This window comes from Pseudophryne corroboree, chromosome 2, assembly GCF_028390025.1.
Source record: "Pseudophryne corroboree isolate aPseCor3 chromosome 2, aPseCor3.hap2, whole genome shotgun sequence".
In the NCBI taxonomy this organism is placed as follows: domain Eukaryota; kingdom Metazoa; phylum Chordata; class Amphibia; order Anura; family Myobatrachidae; genus Pseudophryne; species Pseudophryne corroboree.
This window is the reverse complement of record NC_086445.1, coordinates 863,666,776-863,691,901: the sequence shown is the minus strand read 5'-3', so window position 1 is coordinate 863,691,901 and position 25,126 is coordinate 863,666,776. Positions and strand designations below refer to the sequence as shown.

General features: G+C 48.6%; 1 protein-coding gene across 5 annotated transcripts in view; it reads left to right on the top strand.

The window, feature by feature from the left end:
* SPAG5 (sperm associated antigen 5) overlaps nt 1–25,126 on the top strand; it is a 417,322-nt gene that overhangs the window by 104,766 nt on the left and 287,430 nt on the right. For all 5 annotated transcript variants that reach the window (XM_063955870.1, XM_063955871.1, XM_063955872.1 and 2 more), the window contains exon 5: nt 155–338. In XM_063955870.1, coding sequence (XP_063811940.1) covers nt 155–338 — 184 coding nt within the window. The remainder of the gene's footprint in view (nt 1–154; nt 339–25,126) is intronic.

Genomic DNA, 25,126 nt, shown 5'->3' with positions numbered 1-25,126 from the left:
TATTCTTGCATAGTAATCTTATGCTTTTTGCAGGATACCTTATATCGGTGTAAATAGTAGGACTAAATATAGTTTCTTGTTTTTTTTTAAATGACCTACAAATTTGGAAATTTTTCAGTATTCTTGTCCACACGTGGTTTCCTTTGTGTTCTAGCTTTACCAGGGAGACACTATGTAACGCTTCTCGTGAAGAGCTGATGGATCGATTGGAAGGCTCTTTAATTATAGTGGAAGTACTTTCACGCGAGCTCCAAGGTTGGCAACAAGCTAAGGTCTCCTCAAAACCATCGGAACAGAGAGAGTGTGCTACACAAACATGTGTCACCTATTGCACTGCGGTAAGTAGCCAGAATACCTAGTAGTGGACACACCAGATTTACTCCATTTAAATTCTAACACAGAACTATATAGATTTCATACTATAGTGTTCAGTGGATATAGGTTACAGAGTTTACATACGTTACATCTAGTGATTGTAGATGGTAACACATACTGAAACAGACATTCTACACCGTGGGTAGGCAAAATATGGTTATCAGCCTTAAAGCCAAGTCTTGTCTCTGCCCACATAGTGTATTCCAGATCACTGTTGGCGGGTATGCAGGGTAAATTCTGGCTGCTCCTGCATGAAACCTGCAAATACTGAACAGCTTCATTTTTAAAATGTAAGCTTTTACTTTTCCAAACTGGTAATACTCTAAGTTGTAGAATACAGGCCTGAAATGGTACAACTGTAAGCAGTAAACGTCTAAAAATTTAGGTTGACAACAACTTTTTTCTCTATCGTCCTAAGTGGATGCTGGGGTTCCTGAAAGGACCATGGGGAATAGCGGCTCCGCAGGAGACAGGGCACAAAAAAGTAAAGCTTTACTAGGTCAGGTGGTGTGCACTGGCTCCTCCCCCTATGACCCTCCTCCAGACTCCTGTTAGATTTTGTGCCCGAACGAGAAGGGTGCAATCTAGGTGGCTCTCCTAAAGAGCTGCTTAGAGAAAGTTTAGTTTAGGTTTTTTTTCTTTACAGTGAGTCCTGCTGGCAACAGGATCACTGCAACGTGGGACTTAGGGGGAAAGTAGTAAACTCACCTGCATGCAGAGTGGATTTGCTGCTTGGCTACTGGACACCATTAGCTCCAGAGGGATCGAACACAGGCCCAGCCGTGGAGTCCGGTCCCGGAGCCGCGCCGCCGACCCCCTTGCAGATGCTGAAGCGTGAAGAGGTCCGGAAACCGGCGGCTGAAGACTCCTCAGTCTTCATAAGGTAGCGCACAGCACTGCAGCTGTGCGCCATTTTCCTCTCAGCACACTTCACTGGGCAGTCACTGAGGGTGCAGAGCGCTGGGGGGGGGCGCTCTGAGAGGCAAATATAAACCTTATACAAGGCTAAAAATACCTCACATATAGCCCATAGGGGCTATATGGAGATATTTAACCCCTGCCTGACTGGAAAAATAGCGGGAGAAGAACCCGCCGAAAAAGGGGCGGGGCCTATCTCCTCAGCACACGGCGCCATTTTCTGTCACAGCTCCGCTGGTCAGAACGGCTCCCAGGTCTCTCCCCTGCACTGCACTACAGAAACAGGGTAAAACAGAGAGGGGGGGCACATTAATGGCTATATATATATATATTAAAGCAGCTATAAGGGAGCACTTAATATAAGGATATCCCTTGTATATATAGCGCTTTGTGGTGTGTGCTGGCAGACTCTCCCTCTGTCTCCCCAAAAGGGCTAGTGGGTCCTGTCTTCATTAGAGCATTCCCTGTGAGTTTGCGGTGTGTGTCGGTACGTGGTGTCGACATGTATGAGGACGATATTGGTGTGGAGGCGGAGCAATTGCCAAATATGCAGATGTCACCCCCCAGGGGGTCGACACCAGAATGGATGCCTTTATTTGTGGAATTACGTGATGGTTTATCTTCCCTTAAACAGTCAGTTGAGGACATGAGGCGGCCGGACAATCAATTAATGCCTGTCCAGGCGCCTCAAACACCGTCAGGGGCTGTAAAACGCCCTTTGCCTCAGTCGGTCGACACAGACCCAGACACGGGCACTGATTCCAGTGACGACGGTAGAAATTCAAACGTATTTTCCAGTAGGGCCACACGTTATATGATTTTGGCAATGAAGGAGACGTTACATTTAGCTGATACTACAGATACCGTAAAACAGGGTATTATGTATGGTGTGAAAAAACTACAAACAGTTTTTCCTGAATCAGAAGAATTAAATGACGTGTGTGATGAAGCGTGGGTTGCTCCTGATAAAAAGTTGATAATTTCAAAAAAGTTATTGGCATTATACCCTTTCCCGCCAGAGGTTAGGGCGCGCTGGGAAACACCCCCTAAGGTGGACAAGGCGCTCACACGCTTATCCAAACAAGTGGCGTTACCCTCTCCTGAGACGGCCGCACTTAAGGATCCATCAGATAGAAAGATGGAAGTTATTCAAAAGAATATATACACACATGCAGGTGTTATACTACGACCAGCTATAGCAACTGCCTGGATGTGCAGTGCTGGAGTAGTTTGGTCAGAATCCCTGATTGAAAATATTGATACCCTAGATAGGGACAATGTTTTACTGTCGTTAGAACAAATAAAGGATGCATTTATCTATATGCGTGATGCACAGAGGGATATTTGCACACTGGCATCTCGGGTGAGTGCTATGTCCATTTCAGCCAGAAGAGCCTTATGGACACGACAGTGGACAGGCGATGCGGATTCAAAACGTCACATGGAGGTTTTGCCGTATAAAGGGGAGGAGTTATTTGGAGTTGGTCTATCAGACTTGGTGGCCACGGCTACTGCCGGGAAATCCACTTTTTTACCTCAAGTCACTCCCCAACAGAGAAAGGCACCGACCTTTCAACCGCAGCCTTTTCGCTCCTACAAAAATAAGAGAGCAAAGGGCTTGTCGTACCTGCCACGAGGCAGAGGAAGAGGGAAGAGACACCAACAGGCAGCTCCTTCCCAGGAACAGAAGCCCTCCCCGGCTCCTGCAAAAACCTCAGCATGACGCTGGGGCCTCTCAAGCGGACTCGGGGACAGTGGGGGGCCGTCTCAAAAATTACAGCGCGCAGTGGGCTCACTCGCAGGTAGACCCCTGGATCCTGCAGATAATATCTCAGGGGTACAGGTTGGAATTAGAGACGGATCCTCCTCATCGTTTCCTGAAGTCTGCCTTACCAACCGTCTCTTCCGAAAGGGAGAGGGTGTTGGAAGCCATTCACAAGCTGTACGCTCAGCAGGTGATAGTCAAAGTACCCCTATTACAACAAGGAAAGGGGTATTATTCCACTCTATTTGTGGTACCGAAGCCGGATGGCTCGGTAAGGCCTATTCTAAATCTGAAGTCCTTGAACCTCTACATAAAAAAGTTCAAGTTCAAGATGGAGTCACTCAGAGCAGTGATAGCGAACCTGGAAGAAGGGGACTTTATGGTATCCTTGGACATCAAGGATGCGTATCTACACGTTCCGATTTACCCCGCACACCAGGGGTACCTCAGGTTCATTGTTCAAAACTGTCACTATCAGTTTCAGACGCTGCCGTTCGGATTGTCCACGGCGCCTCGGGTCTTTACCAAGGTAATGGCCGAGATGATGATTCTTCTTCGAAGAAAAGGCGTATTAGTTATCCCATACTTGGACGATCTCCTAATAAGGGCAAGGTCCAGAGAACAGCTGGAGACAGCTTTAGCACTATCTCAAGAGGTGCTAAGACAACACGGGTGGATTCTGAATATTCCAAAATCCCATTTAATCCCGACAACTCGTCTGCTGTTCCTAGGAATGATTCTGGACACGGTTCAGAAAAAGGTTTTCCTTCCAGAGGAAAAAGCCAAGGAGTTATCCGATCTGGTCAGGAACCTCCTAAAACCAGGAAAAGTGTCAGTACATCAATGCACAAGAGTCCTGGGAAAAATGGTGGCTTCTTACGAAGCAATTCCATTCGGCAGATTCCATGCAAGAATATTCCAAAGGGATCTGTTGGACAAATGGTCAGGGTCGCATCTGCAGATGCACCTGCGAATAACCCTGTCACCAAAGACAAGGGTGTCACTTCTGTGGTGGTTGCAGAAGGCTCACCTATTAGAAGGCCGCAGATTCGGCATTCAGGATTGGATCCTGGTGACCACGGACGCCAGCCTGAGAGGCTGGGGAGCAGTCACACAAGGAAGAAACTTCCAGGGAGTATGGACGAGTCTGGAAAAGTCTCTTCACATAAACATTCTGGAACTAAGAGCAATCTACAATGCTCTAAGCCAGGCGGAACTTCTCCTGCAAGGAAAGCCGGTGTTGATTCAGTCGGACAACATCACGGCGGTCGCCCATGTAAACAGGCAGGGCGGCACAAGAAGCAGGAGTGCAATGGCAGAAGCTGCCAAGATTCTTCGCTGGGCGGAGAATCACGTGATAGCACTGTCAGCAGTGTTCATCCCGGGCGTGGACAACTGGGAAGCAGACTTCCTCAGCAGACACGATCTTCATCCGGGAGAGTGGGGTCTACATCCAGAAGTCTTCAACATGTTAATAGACCGTTGGGAAAGACCAATTGTAGACATGATGGCGTCTCGCCTCAACAAGAAACTGGACAAATATTGCGCCAGGTCAAGAGATCCACAGGCGATAGCTGTGGACGCACTGGTAACTCCTTGGGTGTACCAGTCAGTGTATGTGTTTCCTCCTCTGCCGCTCATACCAAAGGTATTGAAGATCATACGGCAAAGAAGAGTAAGAACAATACTAGTGGTTCCGGATTGGCCGAGAAGGACTTGGTATCCGGAACTTCAAGAGATGCTCACGGACGAACCGTGGCCTCTACCTCTGAGAAGGGACCTGCTACAGCAGGGTCCCTGTCTTTTTCAAGACTTACCGCGGCTGCGTTTGACGGCATGGCGGTTGAACGCCAGATCCTAAAAGGGAAAGGCATTCCAGAAGAAGTCATTCCTACCTTGATTAAGGCACGGAAGGAAGTCACCGTGAAACATTATCACCGCATTTGGCGAAAATATGTAGCGTGGTGCGAGGATCGGAGGGTTCCGACGGAGGAATTCCAACTGGGTCGTTTCCTACATTTCCTGCAATCAGGATTATCTATGGGTCTCAAATTGGGATCCATTAAGGTTCAAATTTCGGCCCTGTCAATATTCTTCCAAAAAGAATTGGCCTCTGTCCCTGAGGTCCAGACTTTTGTCAAGGGAGTACTGCATATACAGCCTCCTGTGGTGCCTCCGGTGGCACCGTGGGATCTAAATGTAGTTTTAGATTTCCTCAAATCCCATTGGTTTGAACCATTGAAAAAGGTGGATTTGAAATATCTCACATTGAAAGTGACTATGTTACTAGCCCTGGCCTCTGCCAGGAGAGTATCTGAACTGGCGGCTTTATCTTATAAAAGTCCTTATCTAATCTTCCATTCGGATAGGGCAGAACTGCGGACTCGTCCGCATTTTCTCCCTAAAGTGGTATCAGCATTTCATCTGAACCAACCTATTGTGGTGCCTGCGGCCACTAGCGACTTGGAGGACTCCAAGTTGTTGGACGTTGTCAGAGCCTTAAAAATATACATTGCAAGGACGGCTGGAGTCAGAAAATCTGACTCGCTGTTTATATTGTATGCACCCAACAAGTTGGGCGCACCTGCTTCTAAGCAGTCGATTGCTCGTTGGATTTGTAACACAATTCAACTTGCACATTCTGTGGCAGGCCTGCCACAGCCTAAAACTGTAAAAGCCCACTCCACAAGGAAGGTGGGCTCATCTTGGGCGGCTGCCCGAGGGGTCTCGGCATTACAACTCTGCCGAGCAGCTACGTGGTCGGGGGAGAACACGTTTGTAAAATTTTACAAATTTGATACCCTGGCAAAGGAGGACCTGGAGTTCTCTCATTCGGTGCTGCAGAGTCATCCGCACTCTCCCGCCCGTTTGGGAGCTTTGGTATAATCCCCATGGTCCTTTCAGGAACCCCAGCATCCACTTAGGACGATAGAGAAAATAAGAATTTACTTACCGATAATTCTATTTCTCGGAGTCCGTAGTGGATGCTGGGCGCCCATCCCAAGTGCGGATTATCTGCAATACTTGTACATAGTTATTGTTAACTAATTCGGGTTATTGTTAAGGAGCCATCTTTAAGAGGCCCTTTCTGTTGTCATACTGTTAACTGGGTTTAGATCACAAGTTGTACGGTGTGATTGGTGTGGCTGGTATGAGTCTTACCCGGGATTCAAAATGCCTCCCTTATTGTGTATGCTCGTCCGGGCACAGTACCTAACTGGAGTCTGGAGGAGGGTCATAGGGGGAGGAGCCAGTGCACACCACCTGACCTAGTAAAGCTTTACTTTTTTGTGCCCTGTCTCCTGCGGAGCCGCTATTCCCCATGGTCCTTTCAGGAACCCCAGCATCCACTACGGACTCCGAGAAATAGAATTATCGGTAAGTAAATTCTTATTTTTTAGTGAACAAAGTAATATGTAGTACTGTTCTGCAGCACAAGTATAATAAGGGCTTGCCCGGGCCATAAAGCACCAAACGTTATCTATTGCGGACTTGAAGGGGTTTTGTTATGCCATTGAGTAGGGGAAAAACCCAGTTTGTTTAACTCCAAAATGTGAAATGGTAATGCATTTAACCTCAAAACATCCCATGGTTTGCTATTAAGAAGCATTGCCCTTTTAAATCTTGGGCTTAAACATCCTAGAAAGTGACTGATTTTACATGCTGCTGTTTAGTAAATAAACCACTGACACGGAGCAATTCAATTGTTGCTCCTGTCGGGTGTGAACTCCAGGGGTGGCTAGTTGAAATGGGCAATAAGTCACCAAGTTGGCTTCCCAAATGGCACTTTTTGCGCCAAGCTCATTAGTTTAGTCTCATTTAGCCGCTTTACATGTCTAAATCCAGTCTTTTTGGGCACGATTTGTGCAATTAAAAAAAACATTAATTATCACCATCCGATCTCCCGTCACTGTAGATGTAAGATCAGGCGCTACAAAACAATTGAATCTCACCCCAACTGTCAAACATGGAAGAAGGACAATGGTTTGGGGCTTTTTTGTCAATAAGAGCGACTGACATTCAGCATTTTGCAGCCCCCATCAGGGGCAAATGCAGGATTTATTCGAGGGGAAAGGGGGGGGGGGGGTACCGTGTGTGTGTGTGTGTGTGTGTGTGTGTGTGTGTATATATATATGTGTGTATATATATATGTGTATGTATATATATATATATATATATATATATATATATATATATATATATATATATATATATATATATATATATATATATATATATATATATATTATGGGATGTAGTTAAAACGCCAGCTGTCGGGATCCCGCCGTTCATGAGACCGATGCCAGAATTCCGACCACCGGTGAAATATCGAACAAAATCCAGACATCCATAAGATATTCCACTCGGTTGATGGGTCCAAGCCACCAACAGAATGGGAATATAACATTTGACGAGTGAAGTGAGCCACCGGGCCCAAAGAGCGGCGAGCACAGCAAGCCCACGAGGGGTTTCGCTGCTTTGCTTCCAACAGATAGGATGCTGCTGTCCGTATACTTACAGACGGCATCCCGTGTACTGGTAAAACATACAGATATTCTCTCTTTCTCTTACGTCCTAGAGGATGCTGGGGACTCCGTAAGGACCATGGGTATAGACTGGCTCCGCAGGAGACATGGGCACTCTAAAGACTTTAGATGGGTGTGCACTGGCTCCTCCCTCTATGCCCCTCCTCCAGACCTCAGTTAGATCCTGTGCCCAGAGTAAACTGGGTGCACTGCAGGGGAGCTCTACTGAGTTTCTCTGTAAAAGACTTTTGTTAGGTTTTTTATTTTCAGGGAGCACTGCTGGCGACAGGCTCCCTGCATCGTGGGACTGAGGGGAGAGAAGCAGACCTACTTAAATGATAGGCTCTGCTTCTTAGGCTACTGGACACCATTAGCTCCAGAGGGTCGAAACGCAGGTCTCACCCTCGCCGTTCGTCCCAGAGCCGCGCCGCCATCCTCCTCACAGAGCCGGAAGATAGAAGCCGGGTGAGTATGAGAAGATAGAAGACTTCAAAGGCGGGAGAAGACTTTTGATCTTCTATGAGGTAACGCTGCATGCCATTGCTCCCAACACACACACACACTGGCGGCACTGTATGGGTGCAGGGCGCATGGAGGGTGCCCTGGGCAGCACTTATTAACCTTCTAGGGACACTGGCAGAGATATATACTGCTGAGGCAGTATATGGCAAAAACCTCCGCCAGTATAAAGATTTGAGCAGGATCGGAGCCCGCCGGTGAGGGGGCGGAGCTTGGTCCCTCAGCACTAACCAGCACCATTTTCTCCACAGCACGCTGCAGAGAAGCTGGCTCCCCGGACTCTCCCCTGCTGAACACATACAGAGGGCAAAAAAAAAGAGTATATTTATAAAAGCGATGTATTGACTGGGATGTTATTCTAGTATCCGGTGGCGCTGGGTGTGTGCTGGCATACTCTCTCTCTGTCTCTCCAAAGGGCCTTATTGGGGGACTGTCTCGATAGAGATATATATATATATATCCCTGGGTGTGTGGGGGTGTCGGTACGTGTGTGTCGGCATGTCTGAAGCGGAAGGCTCATCTAAGGAGGAGGTGGAGCAGATGATTGTGGTGACACTTGATTGGCTGGATATGTGGAATGTTTTAAATGCAAATGTGTCTTTATTACATAAGAGAATGGACAAAGCAGAGTCCAGAGAAAAGACAGGGAGTTAAGCCATGGCTTTGGCTGTATCACAGGGCCCTCTAGGGTCTCAGAAATGTCCCCTTTCCCAAGTAGCAGACACTGATTCCGACACGGATTCGGACTCCAGTGTCGACTACGATGATGCGAGGTTGCACCCAAGGGTGGCCAAAAGTATTCATTATTTCTCTATCGTCCTAAGTGGATGCTGGGGTTCCTGAAAGGACCATGGGGAATAGCGGCTCCGCAGGAGACAGGGCACAAAAAAGTAAAGCTTTACTAGGTCAGGTGGTGTGCACTGGCTCCTCCCCCCATGACCCTCCTCCAGACTCCAGTTAGATTTTGTGCCCGAACGAGAAGGGTGCAATCTAGGTGGCTCTCCTAAAGAGCTGCTTAGAGAAAGTTTAGTTTAGGTTTTTTTCTTTACAGTGAGTCCTGCTGGCAACAGGATCACTGCAACGTGGGACTTAGGGGGAAAGTAGTAAACTCACCTGCATGCAGAGTGGATTTGCTGCTTGGCTACTGGACACCATTAGCTCCAGAGGGATCGAACACAGGCCCAGCCGTGGAGTCCGGTCCCGGAGCCGCGCCGCCGACCCCCTTGCAGATGCTGAAGCGTGAAGAGGTCCGGAAACCGGCGGCTGAAGACTCCTCAGTCTTCATAAGGTAGCGCACAGCACTGCAGCTGTGCGCCATTTTCCTCTCAGCACACTTCACTGGGCAGTCACTGAGGGTGCAGAGCGCTGGGGGGGGGCGCTCTGAGAGGCAAATATAAACCTTATACAAGGCTAAAAATACCTCACATATAGCCCATAGGGGCTATATGGAGATATTTAACCCCTGCCTGACTGGAAAAATAGCGGGAGAAGAACCCGCCGAAAAAGGGGCGGGGCCTATCTCCTCAGCACACGGCGCCATTTTCTGTCACAGCTCCGCTGGTCAGAACGGCTCCCAGGTCTCTCCCCTGCACTGCACTACAGAAACAGGGTAAAACAGAGAGGGGGGGCACATTAATGGCTATATATATATATATATTAAAGCAGCTATAAGGGAGCACTTAATATAAGGATATCCCTTGTATATATAGCGCTTTGTGGTGTGTGCTGGCAGACTCTCCCTCTGTCTCCCCAAAAGGGCTAGTGGGTCCTGTCTTCATTAGAGCATTCCCTGTGAGTTTGCGGTGTGTGTCGGTACGTGGTGTCGACATGTATGAGGACGATATTGGTGTGGAGGCGGAGCAATTGCCAAATATGCAGATGTCACCCCCCAGGGGGTCGACACCAGAATGGATGCCTTTATTTGTGGAATTACGTGATGGTTTATCTTCCCTTAAACAGTCAGTTGAGGACATGAGGCGGCCGGACAATCAATTAATGCCTGTCCAGGCGCCTCAAACACCGTCAGGGGCTGTAAAACGCCCTTTGCCTCAGTCGGTCGACACAGACCCAGACACGGGCACTGATTCCAGTGACGACGGTAGAAATTCAAACGTATTTTCCAGTAGGGCCACACGTTATATGATTTTGGCAATGAAGGAGACGTTACATTTAGCTGATACTACAGATACCGTAAAACAGGGTATTATGTATGGTGTGAAAAAACTACAAACAGTTTTTCCTGAATCAGAAGAATTAAATGACGTGTGTGATGAAGCGTGGGTTGCTCCTGATAAAAAGTTGATAATTTCAAAAAAGTTATTGGCATTATACCCTTTCCCGCCAGAGGTTAGGGCGCGCTGGGAAACACCCCCTAAGGTGGACAAGGCGCTCACACGCTTATCCAAACAAGTGGCGTTACCCTCTCCTGAGACGGCCGCACTTAAGGATCCATCAGATAGAAAGATGGAAGTTATTCAAAAGAATATATACACACATGCAGGTGTTATACTACGACCAGCTATAGCAACTGCCTGGATGTGCAGTGCTGGAGTAGTTTGGTCAGAATCCCTGATTGAAAATATTGATACCCTAGATAGGGACAATGTTTTACTGTCGTTAGAACAAATAAAGGATGCATTTATCTATATGCGTGATGCACAGAGGGATATTTGCACACTGGCATCTCGGGTGAGTGCTATGTCCATTTCAGCCAGAAGAGCCTTATGGACACGACAGTGGACAGGCGATGCGGATTCAAAACGTCACATGGAGGTTTTGCCGTATAAAGGGGAGGAGTTATTTGGAGTTGGTCTATCAGACTTGGTGGCCACGGCTACTGCCGGGAAATCCACTTTTTTACCTCAAGTCACTCCCCAACAGAGAAAGGCACCGACCTTTCAACCGCAGCCTTTTCGCTCCTACAAAAATAAGAGAGCAAAGGGCTTGTCGTACCTGCCACGAGGCAGAGGAAGAGGGAAGAGACACCAACAGGCAGCTCCTTCCCAGGAACAGAAGCCCTCCCCGGCTCCTGCAAAAACCTCAGCATGACGCTGGGGCCTCTCAAGCGGACTCGGGGACAGTGGGGGGCCGTCTCAAAAATTACAGCGCGCAGTGGGCTCACTCGCAGGTAGACCCCTGGATCCTGCAGATAATATCTCAGGGGTACAGGTTGGAATTAGAGACGGATCCTCCTCATCGTTTCCTGAAGTCTGCCTTACCAACCGTCTCTTCCGAAAGGGAGAGGGTGTTGGAAGCCATTCACAAGCTGTACGCTCAGCAGGTGATAGTCAAAGTACCCCTATTACAACAAGGAAAGGGGTATTATTCCACTCTATTTGTGGTACCGAAGCCGGATGGCTCGGTAAGGCCTATTCTAAATCTGAAGTCCTTGAACCTCTACATAAAAAAGTTCAAGTTCAAGATGGAGTCACTCAGAGCAGTGATAGCGAACCTGGAAGAAGGGGACTTTATGGTATCCTTGGACATCAAGGATGCGTATCTACACGTTCCGATTTACCCCGCACACCAGGGGTACCTCAGGTTCATTGTTCAAAAACTGTCACTATCAGTTTCAGACGCTGCCGTTCGGATTGTCCACGGCGCCTCGGGTCTTTACCAAGGTAATGGCCGAGATGATGATTCTTCTTCGAAGAAAAGGCGTATTAGTTATCCCATACTTGGACGATCTCCTAATAAGGGCAAGGTCCAGAGAACAGCTGGAGACAGCTTTAGCACTATCTCAAGAGGTGCTAAGACAACACGGGTGGATTCTGAATATTCCAAAATCCCATTTAATCCCGACAACTCGTCTGCTGTTCCTAGGAATGATTCTGGACACGGTTCAGAAAAAGGTTTTCCTTCCAGAGGAAAAAGCCAAGGAGTTATCCGATCTGGTCAGGAACCTCCTAAAACCAGGAAAAGTGTCAGTACATCAATGCACAAGAGTCCTGGGAAAAATGGTGGCTTCTTACGAAGCAATTCCATTCGGCAGATTCCAGGCAAGAATATTCCAAAGGGATCTGTTGGACAAATGGTCAGGGTCGCATCTGCAGATGCACCTGCGAATAACCCTGTCACCAAAGACAAGGGTGTCACTTCTGTGGTGGTTGCAGAAGGCTCACCTATTAGAAGGCCGCAGATTCGGCATTCAGGATTGGATCCTGGTGACCACGGACGCCAGCCTGAGAGGCTGGGGAGCAGTCACACAAGGAAGAAACTTCCAGGGAGTATGGACGAGTCTGGAAAAGTCTCTTCACATAAACATTCTGGAACTAAGAGCAATCTACAATGCTCTAAGCCAGGCGGAACTTCTCCTGCAAGGAAAGCCGGTGTTGATTCAGTCGGACAACATCACGGCGGTCGCCCATGTAAACAGGCAGGGCGGCACAAGAAGCAGGAGTGCAATGGCAGAAGCTGCCAAGATTCTTCGCTGGGCGGAGAATCACGTGATAGCACTGTCAGCAGTGTTCATCCCGGGCGTGGACAACTGGGAAGCAGACTTCCTCAGCAGACACGATCTTCATCCGGGAGAGTGGGGTCTACATCCAGAAGTCTTCAACATGTTAATAGACCGTTGGGAAAGACCAATTGTAGACATGATGGCGTCTCGCCTCAACAAGAAACTGGACAAATATTGCGCCAGGTCAAGAGATCCACAGGCAATAGCTGTGGACGCACTGGTAACTCCTTGGGTGTACCAGTCAGTGTATGTGTTTCCTCCTCTGCCGCTCATACCAAAGGTATTGAAGATCATACGGCAAAGAAGAGTAAGAACAATACTAGTGGTTCCGGATTGGCCGAGAAGGACTTGGTATCCGGAACTTCAAGAGATGCTCACGGACGAACCGTGGCCTCTACCTCTGAGAAGGGACCTGCTACAGCAGGGTCCCTGTCTTTTTCAAGACTTACCGCGGCTGCGTTTGACGGCATGGCGGTTGAACGCCAGATCCTAAAAGGGAAAGGCATTCCAGAAGAAGTCATTCCTACCTTGATTAAGGCACGGAAGGAAGTCACCGTGAAACATTATCACCGCATTTGGCGAAAATATGTAGCGTGGTGCGAGGATCGGAGGGTTCCGACGGAGGAATTCCAACTGGGTCGTTTCCTACATTTCCTGCAATCAGGATTATCTATGGGTCTCAAATTGGGATCCATTAAGGTTCAAATTTCGGCCCTGTCAATATTCTTCCAAAAAGAATTGGCCTCTGTCCCTGAGGTCCAGACTTTTGTCAAGGGAGTACTGCATATACAGCCTCCTGTGGTGCCTCCGGTGGCACCGTGGGATCTAAATGTAGTTTTAGATTTCCTCAAATCCCATTGGTTTGAACCATTGAAAAAGGTGGATTTGAAATATCTCACATTGAAAGTGACTATGTTACTAGCCCTGGCCTCTGCCAGGAGAGTATCTGAATTGGCGGCTTTATCTTATAAAAGTCCTTATCTAATCTTCCATTCGGATAGGGCAGAACTGCGGACTCGTCCGCATTTTCTCCCTAAAGTGGTATCAGCATTTCATCTGAACCAACCTATTGTGGTGCCTGCGGCCACTAGCGACTTGGAGGACTCCAAGTTGTTGGACGTTGTCAGAACCTTAAAAATATACATTGCAAGGACGGCTGGAGTCAGAAAATCTGACTCGCTGTTTATATTGTATGCACCCAACAAGTTGGGCGCACCTGCTTCTAAGCAGTCGATTGCTCGTTGGATTTGTAACACAATTCAACTTGCACATTCTGTGGCAGGCCTGCCACAGCCTAAAACTGTAAAAGCCCACTCCACAAGGAAGGTGGGCTCATCTTGGGCGGCTGCCCGAGGGGTCTCGGCATTACAACTCTGCCGAGCAGCTACGTGGTCGGGGGAGAACACGTTTGTAAAATTTTACAAATTTGATACCCTGGCAAAGGAGGACCTGGAGTTCTCTCATTCGGTGCTGCAGAGTCATCCGCACTCTCCCGCCCGTTTGGGAGCTTTGGTATAATCCCCATGGTCCTTTCAGGAACCCCAGCATCCACTTAGGACGATAGAGAAAATAAGAATTTACTTACCGATAATTCTATTTCTCGGAGTCCGTAGTGGATGCTGGGCGCCCATCCCAAGTGCGGATTATCTGCAATACTTGTACATAGTTATTGTTAACTAATTCGGGTTATTGTTAAGGAGCCATCTTTAAGAGGCCCTTTCTGTTGTCATACTGTTAACTGGGTTTAGATCACAAGTTGTACGGTGTGATTGGTGTGGCTGGTATGAGTCTTACCCGGGATTCAAAATGCCTCCCTTATTGTGTATGCTCGTCCGGGCACAGTACCTAACTGGAGTCTGGAGGAGGGTCATGGGGGGAGGAGCCAGTGCACACCACCTGACCTAGTAAAGCTTTACTTTTTTGTGCCCTGTCTCCTGCGGAGCCGCTATTCCCCATGGTCCTTTCAGGAACCCCAGCATCCACTACGGACTCCGAGAAATAGAATTATCGGTAAGTAAATTCTTATTATGATTATTGCAATAAAAGATGTTTTACATATCACAGATGACCCCTCTGTCCCTGACACGAGGGTATGCATGTTTAAGGAAAAGAAACCTGAGGTAACCTTTCCCCCATCTCATGAGCTGAACGCGTTATTTGAAAAGGCTTGGGAAACTCCAGACAAGAAACTGCAGATTCCCAAGAGAATTCTTATGGCGTACCCTTTCCCTGCACAGGACAGGTTACGGTGGGAATCCTCGCCCAAGGTGGACAAGGCTTTAACGCGCTTGTCCAAAAAGATGGTGCTACCGTCTCCAGATACGGCAGCCCTCAAGGATCCTGCTGATCGCAGACAGGAAACTACCTTAAAATCAATTTATGCACATATGGGTGCCTTGCTTAGACCGGCAATAGCGTCGGCTTGGGTTTGTAGCGCTGTAGCAGCTTGGGCAGATACCTTGCCATCTGACATTGATACCCTGGATAGGGATAGCATTTTATTGACCTTTTATTAAAGACTCAGTCTTATATATGACAGACGCTTCCAGATATGTTGGGCTGTTAGGTTCAAGAGTTAACGCCATGTCGATTTCTACTAGGCGAGCCCTGTGGACACGTCAATGGACGGGTGATGCCGACTCAAAGAGACATATGGAAGTTTTGCCTTACAAGGGTGAGGTTTTATTTGGGGAAGGTCTCGCGGACCTGGTTTCCACAGCTACCGCGGGTAAATCTTCTTTTTTACCTTATGTTCCCCCACAGCAAAAGAAAACTCCGCAATATCGGATGCAGTCCTTTCGGTCGCATAAGTCCAAAAGAGGTCGGGGCTCTTCCTTCCTCGCCAGAGGTAAGGGTAGAGGGAAAAGAACGCCTGCTACGGCTAGTTCCCAGGAGCAGAAGTCCTCCCCGGCTTCTACTAAATCCACCGCATGACGCTGGGGCTCCACTGAGGGAGTCCGCGCCGGTGGGGGCATGTCTTCGTCTCTTCAGCCAGGTCTGGATTCAGTCAGCCGTGGATCCTTGGGCGATGGAAATTGTATCCCAAGGCTACAAGCTGGAATTCGAAGACGTGCCTCCTCGCCGATTTTTCAAATCGGCTTTACCAGCTTCTCCCCCAGAAAGGGAGATAGTTTTAGCTGCAATTCAAAAACTTTGTCAACAACAAGTGATTGTCAAGGTACCCCTAGTTCAACAGGGGAAGGGGTACTATTCAACCCTGTTTGTAGTCCCGAAACCGGATGGTTCGGTCAGACCCATTCTAAATCTAAAATCCCTAAACCTGTACTTGAAAAAGTTCAAATTCAAGATGGAATCGCTCCGGGCAGTTATCTCCAGCCTGGAAGGGGGGGATTTTATGGTGTCACTAGACATAAAGGATGCATACCTTCATGTCCCCATATATCCCCCTCATCAGGCATACCTGAGATTCGCTGTACAGTACTGTCATTACCAGTTTCAGACGTTGCCGTTTGGGCTTTCCACGGCCCCGAGGATTTTCACCAAGGTAATGGCGGAAATGGTGGTGCTCCTGCGCAGGCAGGGAGTCACAATTATCCCGTACTTGGACGATCTCCTGATAAAAGCGAGATCGAGAGATCAATTGCAGAAAAGCGTGTCACTCTCCCTGAGAGTGCTGAAGCAGCATGGCTGGATTCTAAATCTACCAAAGTCACAGTTGATTCCAACGACTCGGCTATCTTTCTTAGGCATGATTCTGGACACGGAACAAAAGAGGGTTTTTCTCCCGATGGAAAAAGCCCAGGAACTCCAGAACATGGTCAGAGACCTGTTAAGACCGAAAAAAGTGTCAGTCCATCAATGCACTCGAGTACTGGGAAAAATGGTGGCGACCTACGAGGCCATCCCCTTCGGCAGGTTTCATGCGAGGACGTTTCAGTGGGACCTTCTGGACAAGTGGTCGGGGTCCCATCTACAGATACATCAGAAAATAAACCTGTCCCCCAGGGCCAGGGTGTCTCTCCTGTGGTGGCTGCAGAGTGCTCACCTTCTCGAAGGTCGCAGGTTCGGCATTCAAGACTGGGTTCTGGTGACCACGGACGCGAGCCTCCGAGGATGGGGAGCAGTCACACAAGGAAGAAATTTTTTAGGGACTATGGTCAAGCCAGGAGGCTTGTCTACACATCAACGTACTGGAATTGAGGGCCATATACAACGGCTTGCAACAAGCGGAGAATCTTCTTTGTGGCCTACCGGTTCTGATTCAATCAGACAACGTCACAGCTTGTGGCTCATGTAAACAGCCAAGGCGGGACAAGGAGCAGAGTGGCAATGGCGGAAGCCACCAGGATTCTTCGCTGGGCGGAAAATCACGCAAGCGCTCTGTCAGCAGTCTTCATTCCGGGAGTGGACAACTGGGAAGCAGACTTCCTCAGCAGACACGATCTCCATCCAGGAGAGTGGGTCCTTCATCAAGAAGTTTTTGCAGAGATAACAAATCAGTGGGGACTTCCACAAATAGACATGATGGCGTCACGCCTCAACAAGAAGCTTCAGAGGTATTGTGCCAGGTCAAGGGACCCTCAGGCAGTAGCCGTGGACGCCCTGGTGACACCATGGGTGTTTCAGTCGGTCTATGTGTTCCCTCCTCTTCCGCTCATCTCAAAAATACTGAGAATCATAAGACGAAAAGGAGTGCAGACAATACTCATTGTTCCGGATTGGCCTCGATGGACCTGGTATTCAGATCTTGAGGAAATGCTCACAGAAGATCCGTGGCCTCTTCCTCTCAGGGAAGACCTATTGCAGCAGGGGCCCTGCGTGTTCCAAGACTTACCGCGGTTACGTTTGACGGCATGGCGGTTGAACACCAAATCCTAGCGGGGAAAGGTATTCCGGAGGAAGTCATCCCTACTCTGATAAAGGCTAGGAAGGATGTGACGGCGAAACATTATCACCGCATCTGGAGGAAGTCTGTATCTTGGTGTGAAGCCAAGAATGCTCCTACTGAAGACTTCCATCTGGGCCGTTTAGTAAAGTTAGGCTCCATTAAGGTACAGATTTCGGCCTTAACAATTTTCTTTCAGAAGGAATTGGCTTCTCTCCCAGAAGTCCAGACTTTGGTGAAGGGAGTGCTACACATCCAGCCTCCTTTTGTGCCCCCAATGGCACCATGGGACCTTAACGTGGTTTTACAGTTCCTAAAATCTCACTGGTTTGAGCCTCTTCAAACTGTGGATTTAAATTTCTCACTTGGAAGGTGGTCATGTTGTTGGCCTTGGCATCTGCACGGCGGGTGTCTGAATTGGCGGCTTTGTCTCACAAGAGCCCCTATCTGATTTTCCATGTGGATAGAGCAGAATTAAGGACTCGTCCTCAATTTTTGCCTAAGGGGGTTTCATCTTTTCATATGAACCAACCTATCGTGGTGCCTGTGGCTACGGGTGACTTGGAAGATTCCAAGTCCCTTGATGCAGTCAGGGCCTTAAAGATTTATGTAGCCAAGACGGCTCGGGTTAGGAAAACAGAGTCACAGTTTGTCCTGTATGTAGCCAACAAGCTTGGCGCTCCTGCTTCAAAGCAGACTATTGCTCGCTGGATCTGTAACACGATTCAGCAGGCTCATTCTACGACTGGATTGCCGTTACCAAATTCGGTAAAGGCCCATTCCACAAGGAAGGTGGGCTCTTCTTGGGCGGCTGCCCGAGGCGTCTCGGCATTACAGCTTTGCCGAGCGGCGACTTAGTCGGGTTCAAACACTTTTGCTAAATTCTACAAGTTTGATACCTTGGCTGAGGAGGACCTTATGTTTGCTCAATCGGTGCTGCAGAGTCATCCGCACTCTCCCGCACGGTCTGGAGCTTTGGTATAATCCCCATGGTCCTTACGGAGTCCCCAGCATCCTCTAGGACGCAAGAGAAAACAAGATTTTAAACCTACCGGTAAATCTTTTTCTCCTAGTCCGTAGAGGATGCTGGGCGCCCGTCCCAGTGCGGACAAAATTCTGCAAGACTTGTATATAGTTATTGCTTACATAAGGGTTATGTTACAGTTTTGATCAGTCTCGGGCTGATGCTGTTTTGTTTCATACTGTTAACTGGTTCGTATGTACCGAGTTGTACGGTGTGGATGGTGTGGGCTGGTATGTATCTGTTATGCACACCAGTGTCAGCAGGAATGTACTGGTGTCTGAACGGTGAGGGATGCAAAACAAATGAACTCACAGACAGACTGGGGAATATGACATTACATACACAGAAGGTGATAGGGTAACAAAATAAACACAAAGTGAACAGAGAAGCCCAAAGGCTAAGAAACTGGGTGTCTCCCTAGTATTAGGAATGCTCAGATGGAAAGAAGCGAGATGTAGTGATTTAATACGTAGAGAACCCGAAATGCTGTTGCTAAGGGCAACAGCAAAACCCTAAAGGGTTACCAACGGGTGTGGCAGTAAACTCCTTGGTCAGAGATGGAATAATAGACACAAGGAGAGTCTCCACAATCCTAGTCCTCACTTGCAGTGCACTGGTTCAGCTTACTGCCACTAAACTGACACCTGAACACATTGCACAGTGAGAAAGGATTTTGGCAGGCAAGTCTGAGAATACAGCCGCAAACTTGCTAGGTTCACAGAGTAGCAAAAGAACCCCAGCAGGTTAAACGACTGACTCCAGTCTTACTGCTAGGTCTGGATTGGCAGAGTGTAATACCAAATCCCAAGGCCTATTTGCAGTAAGCAACAAACAAATACAAAGTTTACACAGTACTAGCTAGCTTTCAGGAACTGACTAACCAACAAAGATTCAGCAGCATCTGCCTAACCTGAGAAGAGCGTTTATATAGCAGGTGCTGTCCACGCCCCACTCAGACCTCACAGACTGTGAGCACAAAAACCAGCACCGGATCCCCTGCCGTGCACAGAGCCTGTAACCACCGCACGGCAAAAGACCCGAACCGGAGTATCAGCTACGCTCAGGTTACTCCGCTAGCACTTGTCTCCCGGTTGCCATGACGACGTGGCAGCACAGAGCAGGAGACCCTAACAGTACCCCCCCTCTGACGAGGGGTCAAAGAACCCCTACCACCGGGTTTATCGGGGAACTGCGAGAAGAAAGAGCGTAACAGTCTGGGGGCATGAAGATCACAACTGCGCACCCACGACCGCTCCTCCGGGCCATACCCCTTCCAGTGCACCAAAAATGACAGCCGACCCCGAACCATCTTGGAGTCAAGAATCCTTTCAACAACAAACTCCCTCTGGCCACGTATCAGAAGAGGGGAAGGTCTTCCACTGGAAGAACGATTACTAATCGCCCGTTTTAAAAGGGAACAATGAAATGTTTTATTGATACCCAAAGAACGGGTTAGATCTAACTGAAATGCCACCGGATTGATAACCCTAGTGATCTTATAAGGGCCGATGAACTTATGAGATGGCTGTCTCAACTTCAAATTCTTGGTAGACAACCAGACGAAGTCTCCTAATTTGAAGCTGCAGGGTCTTTTCCGCTTATCAAAAACCCTTTAGGTCACTAATGACACAGACACAAGGGCTTTCTTCACTTTCCTCCAAATACCTCTAAGGACCGAAACCACAGAGGAACCACCAGGCGTGGAGTCCTGGGGGTCAAAAGAATTGGCCTTAGGATGATGCCCATACACACAAAGGAAGGGAGAGATCCCTGTAGCAGAGTGAGCCGCGTTGTTATAGGCAAACTCCGCCATGGACAGATGAGCAACCCAGTCAGTCTGACACTTGGAGACATAACACCTGAGGAACTGCTCCAAGGACTGGTTCACCCTTTCAGTCTGCCCATTAGACTGCGGATGGTAGCCTGACGACAAGCTGACAGAAATCTGGAGATCGGAACAAAATGCCCTCCAGAATTTGGCCACAAACTGGGATCCGCGGTCAGAGACCACATCAAGTGGCAACCCGTGGAGGCGCACAACATGCAGCATAAATAATTCAGACAGGCGTCTGGCCGATGGCAGCCCAACCAATGGAACGAAGTGCGCCATCTTCGAAAACCTGTCAACGACAACCCAGATGGCTGTCATCCCCGAGGATTTGGGCAAGTCCACCACAAAATCCATTGAAATGTGGGTCCATGGCTTAGATGGAATAGAGAGTGGATGTAATGGGCCAACAGGAACCCCTCTAGGAGTCTTATTTCGGGCACAGATGTCACATGCCCGAACCCACTGATCCACATCCCTAGCCACCGAGGGCCACCACACCGCCCTAGATAGCAACTCCCGAGTTCTGGCAATACCCGGGTGACCTGCCGACTTCTTGGCATGGAATTCCAGGAACACTCGCTGTCTTAACCTAGGAGGCACAAACAAAAGACCTACCGGAAGGTCTGGAGGAGCCTGCTCCTGTGCTCTAAGGACTAATGACGAGGTCCTGGGTAGTGCCCACTTTAATACATGATGGGGACACAATGGGCAATGGCTCCTCGGTGGTCTCCTGGATTGGAGCAAAACTCCGCGAGAGCGCATCAGCCTCGATGTTTTTTGACCCAGGGCGATATGTTATCAAAAAATTAAAGCGAGCAAAAAACAAAGCCCATCGTGCCTGCCTGGCATTGAGGCGCTTCGCTGACTCTAAATATGCCAAATTCTTATGGTCGGTGAGAATTGAGACCACAAACTTAGCCCCCTCAAGCCAGTGTCTCCACTCCTCGAGTGCATCCTTAATAGCCAACAATTCCCGGTTACCCACGTCATAATTCATCTCGGCAGGCGAAAATTTACGGGAAAAGTAAGCACAGGGATGAAGGCGATTATCAGACACCCCCCTCTGAGAGAGCGCTGCCCCAATACCCATCTCAGAGGCATCCACCTCCACCACAAAAGGACGCTCTGGATCTGGGTGTTGCAGCACCTTGGCCGAGACAAATGCCCTTTTGAGACGGGCAAAAGCCGCTTTGGCCTCAGAAGACCAGTGAGCAACATCCGCCCCTTTATTAGTGAGTGCCACCAAGGGCGCCACTATAGACGAAAATCCAGCGATAAATCGTCTATAAAAATTCGCAAAGCCCAGAAAACGCTGAAGCGCCTTCAATCTAGTGGGCTGCACCCAATCCAGGACTGCCTGTACCTTGGAACCCTCCATTTGGAAACCTTTTGGGGAGATAATATATCCTAGAAATGCGATTTGCTGAACTTCAAATTCGCACTTCTCCAGCTTCGCCCCAAGCCGGTGGTCTCTGAGTTTCTGGAGGACTAAGCGTACATGCTTCCGATGTTCCTCCAGGGAATGGGAGAAGATTAGGATGTCATCTAAGTATACAACTAAGAATCTATCCAAATATTCCCTGAGCACATCGTTTATGAAGTCCTGGTAGACTGCCGGGGCATTACAGAGCCCAAAAGGCATCACCAAATATTCATAATGCCCTGAGTGGGTATTAAAGGCAGTCTTCCATTCATCCCCCTCTCTTATTCGGATTAGATTGTACGCACCGCGTAGGTCAATCTTAGAAAAAATGGTGGCAGTACGAAGCTGGTCAAACAAGACCGAAATGAGAGGCAGTGGGTATGAGTTTTTAATCGTGATACGGTTCAATTCCCTGAAGTCGATGCAGGGTCGCAACGAACCGTCCTTTTTACCCACGAAGAAGAACCCCGACCCAACTGGAGACTGTGAAGGTCTGATAAATCCCTTAGCCAAGTTCTCCTGAATGTACTCTGCCATAGCCTGAGTCTCAGGACGTGACAGGGAGTACAACCTGCTCTTGGGAAGCTTAGCATTCGGCAACAAATCAATGGCACAGTCATAGGGGCGATGGGGAGGTAGTACCTCTGCAACTCTTTTGGAGAACACGTCCGCAAAATCTGCATAACATCCTGGCAATCCTGGCAAACTTAGCTGCGAAAGCCTGACTGGAAGGCTCAAGCAACTCCTGAAACAATCAGTACCCCAACTAAGAATCTCCCCAGAGACCCAGTCAAATTGAGGATTGTGGGCCCTTAACCAGGGTAACCCCAACACCAATGGGGCAAAAGTACAGACAGTCACATAGAAGGACAATTTTTCAGAGTGTGTGGCTCCAATAAACAAAGAAATCTGGCTAGTGCAAGAGGTAATTTTACCCTGGGATAATGGTTCCCCGTTTAACCCACAAATCTCAATTTCCGATGCCAAGGGTAATAAGGGAACAGAGTGTTTCAGGGCGAATTGGCGGTCCATAAAAACCCCGTCGGCCCCACTGTTCACAAAGGCCTCAGTCTTGACAGTTTGACCGAGGATCTTCAAGGTCACCGGAATGATAAAAGTCTTCTTGGGAAATTCTGACTTCTGGCCTGACAGGATATTTCCCATCACCCTCAGGCCCTGAAGTTTTCCGGCTTTTCTGGGCATGATACTACCACATGACCTTTATTCCCACAGTACAAACATAACCCCTGCTGTCTCCTCCGCGTCTTCTCACGCGAGGAGAGGCGGGTAGCCCCAATCTGCATAGGCTCCTCGGAAAATTCCTCAGAGTCTGAGGTTCCCTTGGGAAAGAAGGAAACCTCGGTCTCCCTTTCAAGCCTGCGCTCTCTCAGCCGTCTATCCACCCGAATGGATAACTGCATGAGCTGATCCAAGCTATCAGGCAAGGGATATTGTACCAGTTGGTCTTTTAACTGGTTAGAAAGACCTCTTCGGTACTGGTGTCTCAGGGCTGGGTCATTCCACTGGGTATCATGGGCCAACCTCCGAAACTCTGTACAATAAACCTCAACTGGCCTTCGCCCTTGCTTAAGGATCGAAATCTGAGCCTCGGCTGAGGCCGTCTTGTCAGGGTCATCATACAACATGCCCAGTGCCGTAAAAAAAGCATCAACACTTTTAAGCGACGGACAGTCAGGCTGCAACCCATATGCCCAGACCTGTGGGTCTCCTTGTAGCAAGGAAATCACTATGCCCACCCGCTGAATCTCCGACCCAGAAGACTGAGGCCTAAGCTGGAAATATAGCTTGCAGCTCTCCTTGAAACAAAAGAACTGCGAGCGATCTCCAGAAAAACGATCCGGGAGATTTACTTTCGGCTCCTTAACCCCTGAAGGCACTGCTGCTGCGGGAGCTCCGCCAGCGGCCTGCGAGGTGTGCATTTTAATGGACAAATCATTAAATTGTCGAGTCAGGACCTGCATCTGATCGACCACCTGTTGCAAAGTATTTTGAGGGGGTATGCTCCATATTCCCACAAAATTTCAACAGGAGTATTAGGCTGCTGAATATGTTATGCACACCAGTGTCAGCAGGAATGTACTGGTGTCTGAACGGTGAGGGATGCAAAACAAATGAACTCACAGACAGACTGGGGAATATGACATTACATACACAGAAGGTGATAGGGTAACAAAATAAACACAAAGTGAACAGAGAAGCCCAAAGGCTAAGAAACTGGGTGTCTCCCTAGTATTAGGAATGCTCAGATGGAAAGAAGCGAGATGTAGTGATTTAATACGTAGAGAACCCGAAATGCTGTTGCTAAGGGCAACAGCAAAACCCTAAAGGGTTACCAACGGGTGTGGCAGTAAACTCCTTGGTCAGAGATGGAATAATAGACACAAGGAGAGTCTCCACAATCCTAGTCCTCACTTGCAGTGCACTGGTTCAGCTTACTGTCACTAAACTGACACCTGAACACCTTGCACAGTGAGAAAGGATTTTGGCAGGCAAGTCTGAGAATACAGCCGCAAACTTGCTAGGTTCACAGAGTAGCAAAAGAACCCCAGCAGGTTAAACGACTGACTCCAGTCTTACTGCTAGGTCTGGATTGGCAGAGTGTAATACCAAATCCCAAGGCCTATTTGCAGTAAGCTACAAACAAATACAAAGTTTACACAGTACTAGCTAGCTTTCAGGAACTGACTAACCAACAAAGATTCAGCAGCATCTGCCTAACCTGAGAAAAGGGTTTATATAGCAGGTGCTGTCCACGCCCCACTCAGACCTCACAGACTGTGAGCACAAAAACCAGCACCGGATCCCCTGCCGTGCACAGAGCCTGTAACCACCGCACAGCAAAAGACCCGAACCGGAGTATCAGCTACGCTCAGGTTACTCCGCTAGCACTTGTCTCCCGGTTGCCATGACGACGTGGCAGCACAGAGCAGGAGACCCTAACAGTATCTTGCCCTTAGATTAACAAAAATCCTTTCCTCGTACTGTCCGTCTTCTCTGGGCACAGTTCTTTAACTGAGGTCTGGAGGAGGGGCATGGAGGGAGGAGCCAGTGAACACCCATCTCAAGTCTTTAGAGTGCCCATGTCTCCTGCGGAGCCCGTCTATACCCATGGTCCTTACGGAGTCCCCAGCATCCTCTACGGACTAGGAGAAAAAGATTTACCGGTAGGTTTAAAACCTTGTTCTCTCTCTCTCTCTCTCTCTCTCTCTCTCTCTCTCTCTCTCTCTCTCTCTCTCTCTCTCTCTCTCTCTCTCTCATTCAATTGAAGTCGAAAGCTGCCGTATGTCGAAAAGACGGCAGTGTTGGACTTTTTAAGGTTGAATTGTGATTCGACCTATTCAATATTACCCCAATTTTTTCAACAAGTGGGGTGAGCCGGGACGGGGTGAGCAGCGCAGGAGGTTGTCCCAGCCGACGCT